This window comes from Cavia porcellus, unplaced genomic scaffold (genome assembly GCF_034190915.1).
Source record: "Cavia porcellus strain 051 isolate PalLab524CR breed Dunkin Hartley unplaced genomic scaffold, mCavPor4.1 scaffold_3, whole genome shotgun sequence".
Classification (NCBI taxonomy): domain Eukaryota; kingdom Metazoa; phylum Chordata; class Mammalia; order Rodentia; family Caviidae; genus Cavia; species Cavia porcellus.
Genome location: NW_026947486.1, coordinates 61,321,785 through 61,336,890, shown reverse-complemented (window position 1 = coordinate 61,336,890; position 15,106 = coordinate 61,321,785). Strand labels below are relative to the sequence as shown.

The following is a 15,106-nucleotide window of genomic DNA, read 5'->3' as shown; positions in this document are numbered from 1 at the left end:
CAAAGTAGGCAAATCACATCACGATCACCCATCTTGCTTAAAAGTAACGAGCAGCCTGTCTGTGAGACCAAGCCTGACACAGGAAGTTATGAAAGAACCGGGAAACTGAAAAGGAGGCTCTTTTAGTAATCAGAGAGTGGGGGAGGCCATCCTAAACCACCCACAGAAAAACAGACAGTCAGGGAGAATTAAACTTCCAGGTGAAAAGGAGGCCAGGAGCAAGGTGGGGAGGAATGTAACAGACTTGGAGCAGACACATGCAGCAATCAAAGCAGGCAGGGAGTGAGGCAAAGTTATGGTTTGTGTTCTTGTGGCCCCACCCCAAGCCTCATGCAATCATGGAAGTGACCCAACCTAGCATTTGTGATTGGTCTATTGTCTAGCGCTTGGGTTGGTGGTGTGAGGGCTACACCCACCTAGGGGTGCAGCCAGCATACAATGTACCAATGTACAGGTAGGGAGAAGGTGTGTCTCTCTCTTGCCCGCTTCCAGCTTGCTGTTTGCTGTGGCCTGCCATGCTACCCTGCCACCTGGAGCCAACTGAGTACAGACTGGAACTTTCAACCTGTGAAAAATAGACCTTTCCTTCTCTAAATTTGGGTGTCAGATATTTTGTCTCAGCAAGGAGAGAGAAAAGTAACTGAGACAGGCAACATTGGCAGACTTCTGTTGGGCTCTGGTGCAACACCCTTCTGCTTTTTGGACCTATTAGTGTCCTCTGGGAGGGAGGGAGGAGCAAATCTTGCCCACTGCTACTCACCTTGCAGCTCACAGTGCCAAGGCACAGAGACTGACTTGGTGAGGGCTGTGCTGACCCTTGGGTGGCACTTGAGAGGAATTGGTTGAGGTGGAGACTGCTTTGAGAGTGACATATAGGGCTCCAGCAAGGATGCAGGGTTTAAGACTGAATGGGCACACAGGGAAGCTAGATGTCTGCAACCCCGAATCACTTACAGAGAGAGGGTGGAAGAGTTTCTTCAACTACAGGATCCCCTGGCACCACCACGGACGGTGGGGGTGGGGAAGGCAGGCTGGGAATGGTGCAAGAGTTAGTGCAGAAGCCAGTACTCTCAGGGAGCAAGTGGAAAGGAGCTGATGAGATAAACGAGAAGCAAAGCCAAGGCCCTCTGCGGAACTCAAAAGCACTCTGTGGCATCAGTCCTGGACTTACAGAAGAGACAGCTCAGGCTGGGGCTGCACCTTCAAGGCAGGGCATCCCTCCACAGAATGGGACAAGCCCAGCATGGATGATCTTGTCCAGTGTTTGCCATGAGAAACTCAGAAAAGGCTACCTGATAGTTGCAGCAGACAGGTGAGTTTAGAGATTTGCAGTTCAGATCTGTTCTTAATTTACGTTGCATCGCCTGTAGGATCTGTGCAACAAGTGATCTTGCCAGTGCTGAGGGCCTCTCGGGGTCTTCAGCAGGGCCTGGGTGGCAGGAACGCTTCCCACTCCACTGCATACACCTGCTGCAGGGGAGAACCTGCAGGGAAATGGGCTCCAACATGGTACCACCACAGACAGTCAAGGGATACGGGGCAGTGTTTTCGGGAGGGTAGCGCTTTGGGAAGGGCAGTGCTAGCAAATGGACAAGAGGGTTTTGACATGAGCTAAGACCCCGCAGTGGAGGCACCTCAATGCTGCCAGGCTTCCCTGTGACAGAGCTGCTCAGGAGATGGACAGGAAGCCTCCAAAGCCCTCTCTGAGTTAGGAGTCAGCTGTGGCCGGCCTTAAAGTGTCAAGTACCCAAGAGAAGCTGGACAACGGTACACAAACAGAAAACTGGAGATCAGGAGTGTGCAGGGGAGTATGGAGGTGCATGCTAATTTGGGCCACAAGCTAGGAAAAAGGACAGCAGCCTCTGCCTCTGTGCTAAGATTAAAAGAGGCTGAGCAATGAGGTGTCACTGAAGACAGCACTGGCAAGGCAGGCTGGACTGGCAAAGGAGGATGCTGGAGCTGTCTGCAGAGACATCTTTGAAAAACAGATTGCCCAGCCAGACTGCAGTTCGCCTGAGAGAGAAGAGTGGTTCCTCTGGCAGCTGTTGCAAAACAAGACCAGGTCCCAGAGCCAGTCAAGGGCACCCCAGCAGGGTGAGCCTCGATGGGGGTGTGTTGTGGCAGTGACCACAGGTCATTTACTGGCCATCCGAGCCCTTAGGGCCTGGGCAAATGCAGTGCCTCCATTCTTGGTCAGAGGCCTTCCCAGAGTTCTTTGGGGGGCCTGGAAGTCTCCCAGGCCTGTAGGACAGTATGCAGCAGGAGCCACACTGTACAAGCAAGAAACTTACTTGCAACCAAAGCTCTTGGGGGAAGAGAGAAGGCGAACTGGGAAGAAAAGCATGGAAAAGAGAAGAAGCTGAAGGCAGGGCATTGTGCAGACAGACCACTGCTCCCCAGGGCATGGTGATGCACTGCAGTATCCCAGGGAGACTGACCAGGAGAGGGCACCTGGCACAGGAGCAGCACCGCACAAGGAAAGCAGATGGTTAGTGACCCTGTCATGGCTTTGAGAAAGCAGACCACTGCTTGAGACATCGCAGACACCTAAGGAGCCTGGCCTTGGTGAGGCAGAGGCTAAGACTCTGGGAGGGGTCGGGAAATGTTCTGGAGGGTGGGGAAGAATGAGTAGGCCAGACCGGTGGATCCACGCTTTGGCACACTAGGGTGCTTCCTTTCCTCTCGAGGGTGCCAGGACCTCAGAGGGAGGGTGCAGAGATATCTTTGGATGGATGGATCCCTGGGCCAGGCTGGTCAGTGGATTGTGCTAGGCACCCTGAGCATCTGCCCTGCTACCCCTCCCTGGGGAGTTCACGCAGGACTCCACCATCCTCTTCCTGAGTTCCACCCAGTGTACAGGGTAAGTTGGGAAAGAAGTAAATTGCCCCACAAGAAACAGCTGCAAACCCTTTCACTCTGCCAGGAAGTAGTGCCTGGTATCCCAAGGCAGGGAGGAGGACTAGAAGTGGGTTTAACAGCAGCTTCACAGGAGAGGTAGAACTAGATCAGGTAGCTTGGGCCAGAGGTCATCTTTATTGTGCTAATTACATACTACATGCGCAGGGAAGCATGACAGAGATCCACCCTGTAGGCCCCCCAGCACCGCCCTCCCCCCCACCGCACCTTCACCCTGCAACCAAGGACTGCCAAAGATAAACCTCAAGGACACTGGCCTTCCTCCCCAAGCTGGCAGTCAAGGAGATACCTTTATCAGGAGGTACCTGCTTCAAGGGTATTGTCTCCTCCAGTTCTCTCAGCATTGCAATTTAATTCTGCCAGCCCCCACGCCCCACCCCCTAGCCTGTCAACCCTACCCCTAGTGCCTCTCTTGAGGTTTTTTTCAAACACTGAAGCCCCTTTCTGCCCTGGTTTCCTGTGATCACTGATGAGGGTGCATCTGACAGGGAGCAGACTCCCCAGTCAGCTGGCGTTTATTGTGCATTTTTGTCTTTTTCTTTGTGCAGACTGTAAACTCAACGACAAGGACCATGTCTTCGTTTTGACAGTCAAAGCACACAAGTTTATTGATAATACACACCGATGCAGACTTTGGGGGAGGAGGTTAAGTCAGTAGTATGGATAGAAGGGAGTGCACTTTTTGGATGAGCAGATTCATTGTCATCCATCAGCTGGTGTCAGAAGAAAGAGTAAAGGAAAAATGCTTCAATCTAAGCAGCAGCAAATGCACTTACAGCACAAGCTCCCTGTATGAATCTGGTCTCTGTGAAGTGGTCCTGTTTAGACAGGGAAACCACCGAGGCAACAGTTGCACTCCTGATGCTGTAACTTGATGTTCTTTAGCCACAGCTGGCAGGCCACAGCAACCCAACCCGTTCACAGCCTGAAGAAGACTACAAGGGAGTAAGTAATTTTCAGTGCCCTTTGCCTGCAGACTGCAAAACCCAGAAGTTACCCAAAGCACTGTGGGAACCCCTGCCTGGCCAAATGAGAGTGTAGTCCTTGATTTAGAGACTGGAACATTCACCCAGTGCCTGGTGACTGGCCAAGGCTGACTCTTCAGTAGCACCCAGTGTGGATTCTTTGACATCTGCAAACCAAACGGGGTTTGGGGGCCATTCAGTCCCATTCTGCTCCAAATGGACACTTAAGGGGCCAGCGTTTCCAGCAGAATTCCTCTACTTCCGCTTCTGTTTATCATGAATGGGAACAGCACTTGGGCACCCAGCAGCTCCCCCGCCAAGGCTGGCTTTTCAGACAAACCCATCAGCAGTTGCAAAACCTGAACCTTAGCACATCCACTTCCCTTGGATATCAAAGGAAACTGCAAGTCTGAAAAGGACTTGGCAAGCATGTTATTAATAACTGTCATGCTTATTAACAAATTTAATCCGTCCTGCTGCAGAAATGAGTTTCTGCAAGGTGACACAGTCTCCTGACACACTTCATCAGTGTACATCTTAATCTGGCCCTGATTTTCAATACTGCTATTCAGGTTATCAGGGGCACACAAAGCCTTTTTCTGAACAGTGGGGTGGGGAGTGGGGCTTGTGCTTCTGATGATTGATAGGCAGGCTAAATGTCTACTGACATCGCAGCCACGTGAAGAAACAGCATCCTTGGGCTCAGCGCACAATTTTCTCGCATTGCAAGGACTCTTGGAGAGCTCACGAACACAACTGATATTTTTATTGTGTTCAGCATTCCCCCCAAAATCAATTTTTTAGAGTATTAGTGATTGTAATCAATGTGTTTGTATTGTTTTTGAGGCTCTTGGGGCTTTTTGCCAATGATTCTAGTCAATCTCAACCCTAAGAGTATTTTTTGAACCCTTGCCTGAATAACAAATCCCTCACCTGTCCACACCCCTCTTTGAATCACCCTACAGATATGCTCTTTTCTTATCTTATTAGGGTATAAGCCTTATATCAAATTGAACACCTGACTTGATCATCTGTTTTCATTCATTCATCTGGTTGAGCATATCCCTTGTCTATGACAAGGCATAAATATCTCTTACTCTTGAATAATCATCTAGTGATAGATTTGTTATTCATATTATTTTTATTCCTGGACACAAGCTATGTTTTTGCCATCTAACTTGGCCCTAGGAACAATGTAAATACAAGGAGGTTTTTTACAAGTGTACCCAGAGAGGCATTTCAACTTATAGGATACAAGAACCCTCTCTTTTCCTTTTTAGCGTCTTAATTTTCAAATACATCTTCACCGATGTTTGTATGTTTCAAGCTCATTTATACAATTTGCTCTGGCATTGCCATTTTCCAGTACCAATATGAAATGCGTGACAAAATGCTGGGCGAAGGAGAAGCTAAGTTATCTCTGGCTCCCACATTCCAACTCTGAAACTTCATTCCCACTCATTCTTTTTTTGATTTTTTTTTTTTTTTTTTTTTTTTTTTTGGTCTTTTTCGTTTTTATCGGTACCAGGGATCGAACTCAGGACTGCCTGCTGGCAAGGCAGGCGCTTATGCCGCTGAGCTAAATCCCCAGTCCCCACTCATTCTTTTTAAGATAGCTCACTGCATGATGCCATTTTCTATCTTTCTTTAACATATTTTTATCTGCAGGAGTACAGACAAGAGAGAATTAATTGATAGATTTACTGGCACTTATGTCTCAGGTGCACCCTTTCCAGAGTATGAAATCTGTTTTTCAGAACTGTACTATGTAAGTTTCCAGCATGCCATTGACCTTGTCTTCTAGACCCCTTACCGCCTTGCCCCTCCTCCACAAATTCCCACTATTCTCTACCTTACTGTATTCTCTTTTCTCCCTTAGATACAGTAACACTGTCTCCCCACAACCGCAAAATTTTGAGATTAAGAGTTTCCTTGAAACATTAAATTGGGATTAAAACCAGCCTCTACCACTGCCTTGAGACTGTTTGAGGTATCATATTTCCTTAAAGAAAACTGGCATGTAGCCTGTCATTATTTTGCTCTTCTTTTCCCTTGAGTTGTGCTGCCCTCTACAGACAGACAAGTCAACATTTATCAAAAAGTGCATAGTGCTAGGTGGTAAGCCACAGATCATGCCTTTTTACTGATTCAGGACTTTGAATGTTTCCCCTATCGCTCCCAGATGAATTCCAGCTCTCCTCCAGAATTCATGCATTATTTAACGAACTAAAGTAAACTAGTGGCCTGGGAAGGGGTGAAGGAGAAGCTAACTCCACCCAACCATGATCCTAACACTTGCCAGACAGCCTGCATTCTTATACCAACCAGCATATAACCAGAAGAGTTTCTTCCTTATGCTTCACATGGCTACAAACAGTTATCTGAGATCATCAGAGAGCTGATAACTGGAGAAAAAATACTTGTCCTTTCCACAGTTGTTAGTCACCTGAAATGCTCATCACCAATAAGTCATAGTCCCCAATTTCCCCTCCCATCACCAGTGATGCAAAAATATGCCCACCTCTCTTTTCTTCCACTACCCAAAACCTGTCACTCATTTTTTTTTATTTGCAATCCAAAAGTCAAAAGAAAGTGCATTTACATATTGCTGGAATCTACCTTTCTCTGATTTCCGGGAAGAAAATATACTTTTTCTTGGAGGAACTATTTATGTTTCTTTCTACTTGTCTTCTAGAATAAAGGAAAATAACATCATCTCTTTACTTTCCTCTATTCAGCCCCTAATATTTATCATCTTTCTTGAACCTTTAAAAAACAGATTTTATTCATGCACACAAAACATATACAAACATCACCCAACTTACTTATGTCTTGAGAGAATCTTCTGCTTCTTTAAATCTTTGGCCTTCCAGTCAATGCCAAGTTCTTCAAGCTGTAAACATGTTTCAAAACTTAAATTATAAAGCTAGTTAAGTCTTTCTAATGACTCATTTTTATGTTTATGAGCACATTTTACCTAACTTACCTTTTACATTATATCAAAAAAGTGTCACCTTAAGCATAGATTGGACACTGGGAATCTGAGGAAGAGATGTTTGGGTATTTTCATAGTGCAAAGGAAAGAAATTTGCTTTCTGGTGAAATGAATTAGCTCGGATTCTAGTTTTTAAGACTAGAATGTTAAAACTGAAAAAGTTAAAATTCCTTGTTAAATTGATCTGTAAAAACGTTGTTACTGGAAGTTGATTGAGATTTAAGGCCTTTCTTCCAGAAAAACAAGGACTTGATTGACAGGTTTAAATTATGTTCTGAATCTTAATGCCATGTATTTATATTTACTAAAAATTGTTTCAATGATATTTATATTAGTAATCAAACCTTCTAGTCCAGCTGAGAGTTCTTCCACTTGCAAAATATGTTTGCATGGAGCTACTTGAATCTTTTTAATTTCTAGTCTATCTTCCTACATTATAATTGAAGCTAGAATTCCCTTCTTGATAAATGAACATGCTACTTATAAATTGATGTTTATTAACTGTGATAAACTTGAAACACTAGAGAATATATTATAAGCCTAATCCTGTAAAGTTTTATGTAGATGTATCTTAATTATTTTTTGAACCTGTGTTTGTATTGGTTTTCAAGATACCTTAAATTATATTTTTTCTTCATTTTTGTAGAGCTACTTCTGATTTGGGAGCTACCTTTTTTCAGTGTTGTTGTTGAGGATTAATTATTAAATCTTTATTTTTAAATCTTTTAAGTCATTATTTTTCTATTATGACATATTTGCCATGCATAATGATCACATTCATCACAGGGAATCTATACCTGTACATAATATATCTTAGCTCATTTTCCCCATTTCTCTCCCCTCCTTTCAACCCTTCTTCCCCTCTCCATTTTCAAAAACTTTGTTTCCATTTTTCCTTCCATTCTCTCTTTTTCTAAAATCCCCTTTGCTTTGCTTTCCGTTCCTTTCCTTTCTCTTCCCCCTCTGCCTTGTTCCCCTTCTCATTTGAACAATTCCCAATATCTAGCCTCCATTTTGTTCCTTATCTGCATTTTGGGTTTCTCACACAAGAGAAGCAATGTGATACCTACACTTCTGTGTCTGATTTATTTCACTTAGCATTGTGGTCTTGAGATGCATCCATTTACCTAAAGTGTCTCAACTTTGTCTTTCCTTATGGCAGAGTAGTACTCCACTATATATAAATACCACATTTTCTTTATTCATTCATCTGTTGATGACAATATGGACTGTTTCCAAGATTTAGCTATTATAAACTGTGCTGCTGGAGGGGCTGTATTCTTCTGACTTCTTACAACTATTGCTAAAGGTTGTACTCTAGTTTTCAAAGAAGTGTCGTTTTATTTTTTTTAGTCACTTATAAAGTCATGTGCTCATTAATTGGGGGACTACTTGCATATAAGTGCTGATACAAATTAAAACCCAGTTTGACCTCATTACATGTCGCTCCATGAATGTTGACAAGGCAAGGAATATCTTGTCTGTAGTATGCTTATTGTCACTTCTGCACTAAAAAAGCTAGGAAAGAAATCTAATTTTCTTCCTTATACAGATAACAAAAACTTAAAACACTAAGTGTGCTGAGGTCTCTTAATAGCCTCCACATATGGTGTGAACTGATAGTGTTAATTTCAATTTAAGAAATGATCTGAATCTTCACTTGTGTAGTTTTATAATCTACATGCAATATTAGCAAAACAGATAGCCTTTACAGTTCCATGCGTGTACACAGGCTAACTCCATTCCGCTTCCACATCCATTAGTCATTAAATTTTGTAAAATGGCATTATAACATCACAACAATATTCTGTTACACCGATTTTATAAACTTTACAGTGTAATACTTTTTGTCTTTCTGAGGCAAACCAAAATTGCGTTTCTCAAGGTTTTTGTTGCCTTCTTTGTGGCATTTGGTGGAACATTTTTTATACATTTATAATAAAAATAAAACAGATCATAAATCCTTTTTAAAATCTTAAATCATATACCAACTTTTTGGTTGAAATTGTGTAGGATAAGATAAATTGCTTTCTATTAATCAATATTAGTCTGTTTCTATAACTACAGTCAGGTTGAAATAAATTTTTTTTAAAAAGCAGATTTCATGAAAAAAGGCACTGAGAGATAGAACTTTTAATTATTTTAGCCTATTTGTTTTTCTTGAAAATATTAGCTTTTTAAAAATATTTGTTTATGCATTTATACATAAAAGGAGTTTTCTGGAGTGATGTTTGACAGAATTCCACTGCTGATTATTTCAGAGAATAAAGTTTAAGGGAAAATACAGTCTAGCTGCAATAGCAAATATTAATATTAATGGGACATAATAGTGAAGAGAGCTGTCCTTTGAACAAGACCATCTTGTTTTCCACATAGACCTCCATAAATGATGTTGTAGCCATGGTTTACAAGGGAAGATTTAATACAGGACACATAATTTATAAGGTTATTTTATAATATTCCCTCAAAAGGTCAAATACAGAACAGTGCACATGATCTATCCACACACTATAGTCCCAAAGAATGTAGGGCATGGATTTTTTTTGTTTTGTTTTGTTTTGGTTTGGTTTTTTTTTTTGGTCATTTTCCTTTTTATTGGTACCGGGGATCGAACTCACAACTGCCTGCTTGCAAGGCAGGCGCTTATGCTGCTGAGCTAAATTCCCAGCCCCTAGGGTATGAATTTTATGGCAATGTCCTACAGGAGTGCAGCTAAATACTGACAGCCCAAGGCAATGTCCTCTGTGAGTTCAGCTGGAGGTCTACAGCCCACAACAATGGCTCATGCAAGTCCATATCAAGGATCTGCATTGGGAAAGCCCAAAGTTCAGTGGTGGAAGCTAGAAAGTCTGTGCCAGCAGAATGAAAGCTCTGTGCCAGCAGGCTGAGGAATCTGCACTGGAGCCAGGAAGTGACACTCAAGGTAAGAACCAGAGCTCCCCTAATAAAACTACAGCCATCCTCAGTGAAAGCGAGGATCTGAGTTCTTCCACCAATGAGAATTGCCAAGTTCATATCAGGAAAACCAGCATGGCAAGCTTCTCCAGGAAAATCAACAGCACAGTATCTTTTCCTCTAGTTCCCTTTTATGCTGTGGCAACAATCCAAAGATGGGTCTTCTATACCCAGGACCACACTGATACAGTTTGTCTGGGTGTTAAAATTTGCCTATTAGTCATCCACAAATGGCATTTATTTTGCTGAGTTCTCTATATTCCAGTTTCCAAATCCTAATTTTGGTTTTTTTGTCATTGTTGTTTGGAATATTGAAAATTTAATCCAGAGCCTCACACATGCCTCACACATACCACTGAGCTACATTCCTAGCCCCATAATTTTGTTTTAAAACTAAAAAATACAAAAGTTATAACATTAAATCTAACATAAATATATGCATGTGTTCTCCAAATGACACCCTTAAGATGCTAAAAACAGCATCATTTTTAATAGCTTTAAGACTATATGTTGCTGTAGATTTATTTTGTTTATGGCTAAATGGAGTTTGATATGCTTCACTTATCTGCATGTCAGTTTGGGAACTTTCTGGCTATTGCTTCTCTAAATAGTTTTTATATCTTTTGTGTTATCATCTTTTTCATTGACATCTATCTATCTTATATTGTTTTTCCTTGCATCACCTTGCAACTGTTGAATTGTTATTTCCTGATTCCTTGTTATTTTTAAAAGATCTTTCCTTTCCTATTCACTAGCTGAAATCTTGTCTTAGAGGTCTGAAAGTCTGTCTTCATATTCATTCAGGCAGTTTTGCCAGCTTTTGATGGAATTTTTGATTTCCAGGATATCTCCTTGAATCTGTCTCACGCGTTGTAGTGTTTTGTAGTGTTGTTCATGCAAAGTTTCCATCTTTTTTCACTGTTCTTTGATTTTTTAAACTATGTATTCTTTAGATGTGTTCAGCATTTCTTTTATTATGTTTAGCATTTCTTCTTTTCTCTGGGAGATTATTTCTGACCTGAGTTCCTTTACAGCTTCACAGAGTTGTTTCTTTACTTCAGTTATTATCATTTCAGAAGTTTCAGGAATATGGCTTACACTTTCTTCTATATCTATATTTGCTAGTCTTGTTTGGGATGGGCTGGATGTTTAAAATTCCATTTTACTCTTTCATTTTGTCATTTTCCTGTATTCCTCTGAGGCAGCTGCATGCAAAGCCTCAGTTATTTCCTGGTTTGAGGATGTCTGTCCATACTGCAATGAGTTTTCCCAGTTCAGTGTGAGTCAATAGGCAGGACTTACCAGGTCCCTAGTGTCAATCAAAGGTTCCCTGAATGGGGTATGTATGCTGGGCAGACCTTCATCACGCCCCACATGGTAATTCTGAAGCTCCCTAGCTGCTTGAGGTTGCTGGGGAAGACAGTGCCAGGTTCCGAGTAGTGTACCAACATTGAACAGCTAGATGGAGTATGTTGTGCAGTCCTTCAGCTCGTGCCACCTGGCACGCTAAAGCTCCCCAGCTTCTTGGGCTCACTGAGTGTGGCTCTTCTAGGTTCTGATCAAGGTGCTGATCCTGCGTGGTTAGGTAAATATTGATGTTTATGCCTTCAGGTCGTGCCACTCAGCACAGAAGTTTCCTCTGCTTCCCAGGGCCACCCAACTCCGACCCAAGAAATCTACCAAAGATTCCCAGCTGTTTGAGGATGCTAGTCAGGGACCTACCATTTTCTGAGTGTGGTGCCCAGGCCTCACAGCTAGGTAGAATTCACTGTGAAGTCCTTCCGCTCACACCACTCAGCACAGGACATGTCCCTGCTACTCAGAGTAGTTGGGAAGGGCCCAACCAGGACCTGAGTGATGTACTAAAATTCCCTAGTTGTTTGGAGATGCTGGGTAGGATCTACCACATTCCTAGCAAGGTGTCCAGGCTGCATGGCTAGGCAGAATTCACTCTGCAGGTCTTCAGCTCATGCCACTCAGTGCACGACATTCCCCTGCTACACAGGCTCATTGTTTGGGGCCCAACCAGGGCCGGAGAAATGTACCAAAGATCCCCAGCTGTTTGGGGATGCTGGGTGAGGCCCTACTGTGTTCTGAGCAAGTTTCACAGGCGGCATGACTAGGTAGAGTTCATTGTGCAGGCCTTCAGTTCACACCACTCAGTGTCAGAGATTGCCCTGCCTCTCAGGCTCCTGAAGTGTATCTTAAGTTAGCTCAATTATCAATCAGATTCTTGTAGCTTACTCTTACACTTCTCTCTCAAAACCAAAGAAAATCTTCCATAATCATGAACATGTTGTCTAGATTTCCTGAAATTTTCATTCATAATGTCCTTCATTCAAAGAAAAGTTACCAAAAGAAATCATATAACAAATGCTGGGGATCCAATATGGCTGAAAAGAAGGGAGTCACATTGGAGCGCCTCAGAAAAAATCAACTAAAAACATAGGTAATTAGGAGAAAAGGAGTGATGTACATCCTGATGCCCAAATAAATGTGAAATAAGACATTTGTAGATTAAACATAACATAAGCATAAGACTTTATAAAACTAATCCTGTGCACAGGGTTGCCCAAGGGTTTACAGCCTTCAGGATCAAATCAGGAATTACCATTCCCAAAAGTTCTCAACAAAAATGGAAAGACTGCAAATGTGTGGCAAACTCAGTCCACACAGGATAGATCTGGAATACAAGGTCCCTTGCCTCTTTTGATTTCCTACAAACAGAAGATACTGCAGCCTGGTAACAAATTTCCCTGGCACACACAGGGGTAAATGACTGCTTCCTCTCCAATATGCCACATGTTATTTTATTTTGTTTGGTTTTTGTTTGTTTGTTTGTTTGTTTGGTTTCTTTCTCTCTTGTGCATCATAATGTCGAAATGAAACTTCTAGTGGCAACAGGATTAGGGCCTGTCAGTAGCACTTAGGATAGCTAGTGAAACAACAGAACTTCTCCTGCCCTATGACCATCACAAGAGAGGGACTAAAATTGTGGACAGGGCTGTGACCAGTGGTAGCAGGGACAAGGAGTGGGAAATTAGTACTTACCCACCGTGTGATCAGTGACCAGCCGCACAAGCACACTTGGGCCACGAAGTTACTCTTACTCTTTCTTGTGAAAGAATACTTACTCGACCTCGGCCCGTACCCAGCCGCGCCTGGCCGTCTGTGTGCGGAGGAGGAGCTGCGCGGATCCCGAGCCGCCTGCAGAGGCCCCTTCCTTTGTCTGGAGGAGGAGGGGTCCCGGGTTCCCGAGGCACCTCGGCCCGTACCCAGCCGCGCCTGGCCGTCGGTGTGTGGAGGAGGAGCTGCGCGGATCCAGAGCCGCCTGCAGAGGCCCCTTCCTTTGTCTGGAGAAGGAGGGGTCCCGGGTTCCTGGGGTACCTCGGCCCGTACCCAGCCGCGCCTGGCCGGCGGTGTGCGGAGGAGGAGCTGCGCGGATCCGGAGCCGCCTGCAGAGGCCCCTTCCTTTGTCTGGAGAAGGAGGGGTCCCGGGTTCCTGGGGCACCTCGGCCCGTACCCAGCCGCGCCTGGCCGTCCGTGTGCGGAGGAGGAGCTGCGCGGATCCGGAGCCGCCTGCAGAGGCCCCTTCCTTTGTCTGGGGAAGGAGGGGTCCCGGGTTCCTGGGGCACCTCAGCCCGTACCCAGCCGCGCCTGGCCGTCGGTGTGTGGAGGAGGAGCTGCGCGGATCCCGAGAGCCTGCAGAGGCCCCTTCCTTTGTCTGGAGGAGGAGGGGTCCCGGGTTCCTGAGGAACCTCGGCCTGTGCCCAGCCGCGCCTGGCCATCGGTGTGCGGAGGAGGAGCTGCGCGGATCCGGAGCCGCCTGCAGAGGCCCCTTCCTTTGTCTGGAGGAGGAGGGGTCCCGGGTTCCTGAGGCACCTCGGCCTGAGCCCAGCCACGCATAGCCATCTGCGTGCAGAGGAGGAGCGGGGTAGATCCGGAGTGCCCGCAGGAGGCCCTTCCTTTGTCTGGAGGTTTGTGGATATCTCTGCAAGCAGGGAGGGATCACAGGCTCCTGAGGCACTGCGGTCTGTGGTGAGTACCCTAACCCGGCTGCGATCCAAGAGCTGTGGATCTACCAAGGGGCAGGTGGGCGCACAGTGTCCCTGAGGCCCAGCTTGTCTGGAACCGCGGAGTTCTGAACAAGCAGAGGAGGGCCATTGGTTCTGCAGGCCCAATGGCCTGGGGTAGAGTGGTGCCAGAGTCTCAGTAGCTGCAAACATAGAAGGGGATTTTCAACAGATCCTGAGGAGGCTTTCAAATAACACTTGAAACACAGAAATATAGGAAAATGACAAAACGAAAGACCAAATTACAACCTCAAACCTCCAGCCCATATCAGGAAACCCTAGGAGAAGTGTATTTAGAAGAAAATATATCCCATCCTCCTCATATATTAGACACAATAGCTACTGAAGTTGAGAAGCAACTCCAGGAAGCTTTAAAGAAATTCAAACTCGAAATAATTTCCCAGATAAAAGAAGAAATGATAAAAGAAATGAAAGAGATTCTAAATATATCTAAAGAAAACACAGATAAAAAATTGGAGGAATTAAACAAAAAGATAGAATCCCTAGACGAGCAATATAAGAAACAAACAGAATACATAATGCAGATGCACAGAGATATACAGGAAATAAAAAACTCCACTGAAAGTTGTAAAAACCGCCTTAATGAAAGTGAAGATAGAATTTCAGACCTTGAAGACAGGATTGCAGCAAGTGAACAGGAAAGGAAAGATCTTTTAAAAATAACAAGGAATCAGGAAACAACAATTCAACAACTGCAAGATGATGCAAAGAAGAATAACATACGAATGATAGGGATTAATGAAAAAGAAGGAGACAACATAAAGGATATCAAGAGGATATTTAGAGAAGCAATAGCTGAAAATTTCCCAAGCATGAGATCAGAAACTGACATCAGGATCAGTGAAGCATATAGAACTCCAAATAGTCATAACCAAAATAAAACTACACCCAGACATATAATAATCACCATCCCAGAAATCCAACACAAGAATAGATTATTAAAAGCTGTCAGAGAGAAAAGACAGATCACTTATAAAGGAAAACCTATCAGAATCACAGCAGACTTCTCATCACAAACAATAAAGTCAAGAAGAGCATGGAGTGAAGTATTCCAGATCCTAAAGCAAAATGATTTCCAACCTAGACTGATATATCCTGCAAAACTATCATTTAAAATAGATGGTGAAATACGATACTTCCATGACAAAGAACAGCTGAAAAACTTCATGAACACCAAACCA

At 44.0% G+C, this 15,106-nt stretch overlaps 1 protein-coding gene across 1 annotated transcript; it reads right to left on the bottom strand.

Moving 5' to 3' along the window:
- Positions 1-4,069: 4,069 nt before the first annotated feature.
- LOC106027926 (protein ARMCX6-like) lies at positions 4,070-4,663 on the bottom strand (the record flags this gene model as incomplete). Its single annotated transcript, XM_013153647.3, has 1 exon — positions 4,070-4,663. A coding segment is annotated over one exon (558 nt), but the record flags the coding sequence as incomplete, so codon positions are not given.
- Between the last annotated feature and the right edge of the window lie 10,443 nt (positions 4,664-15,106).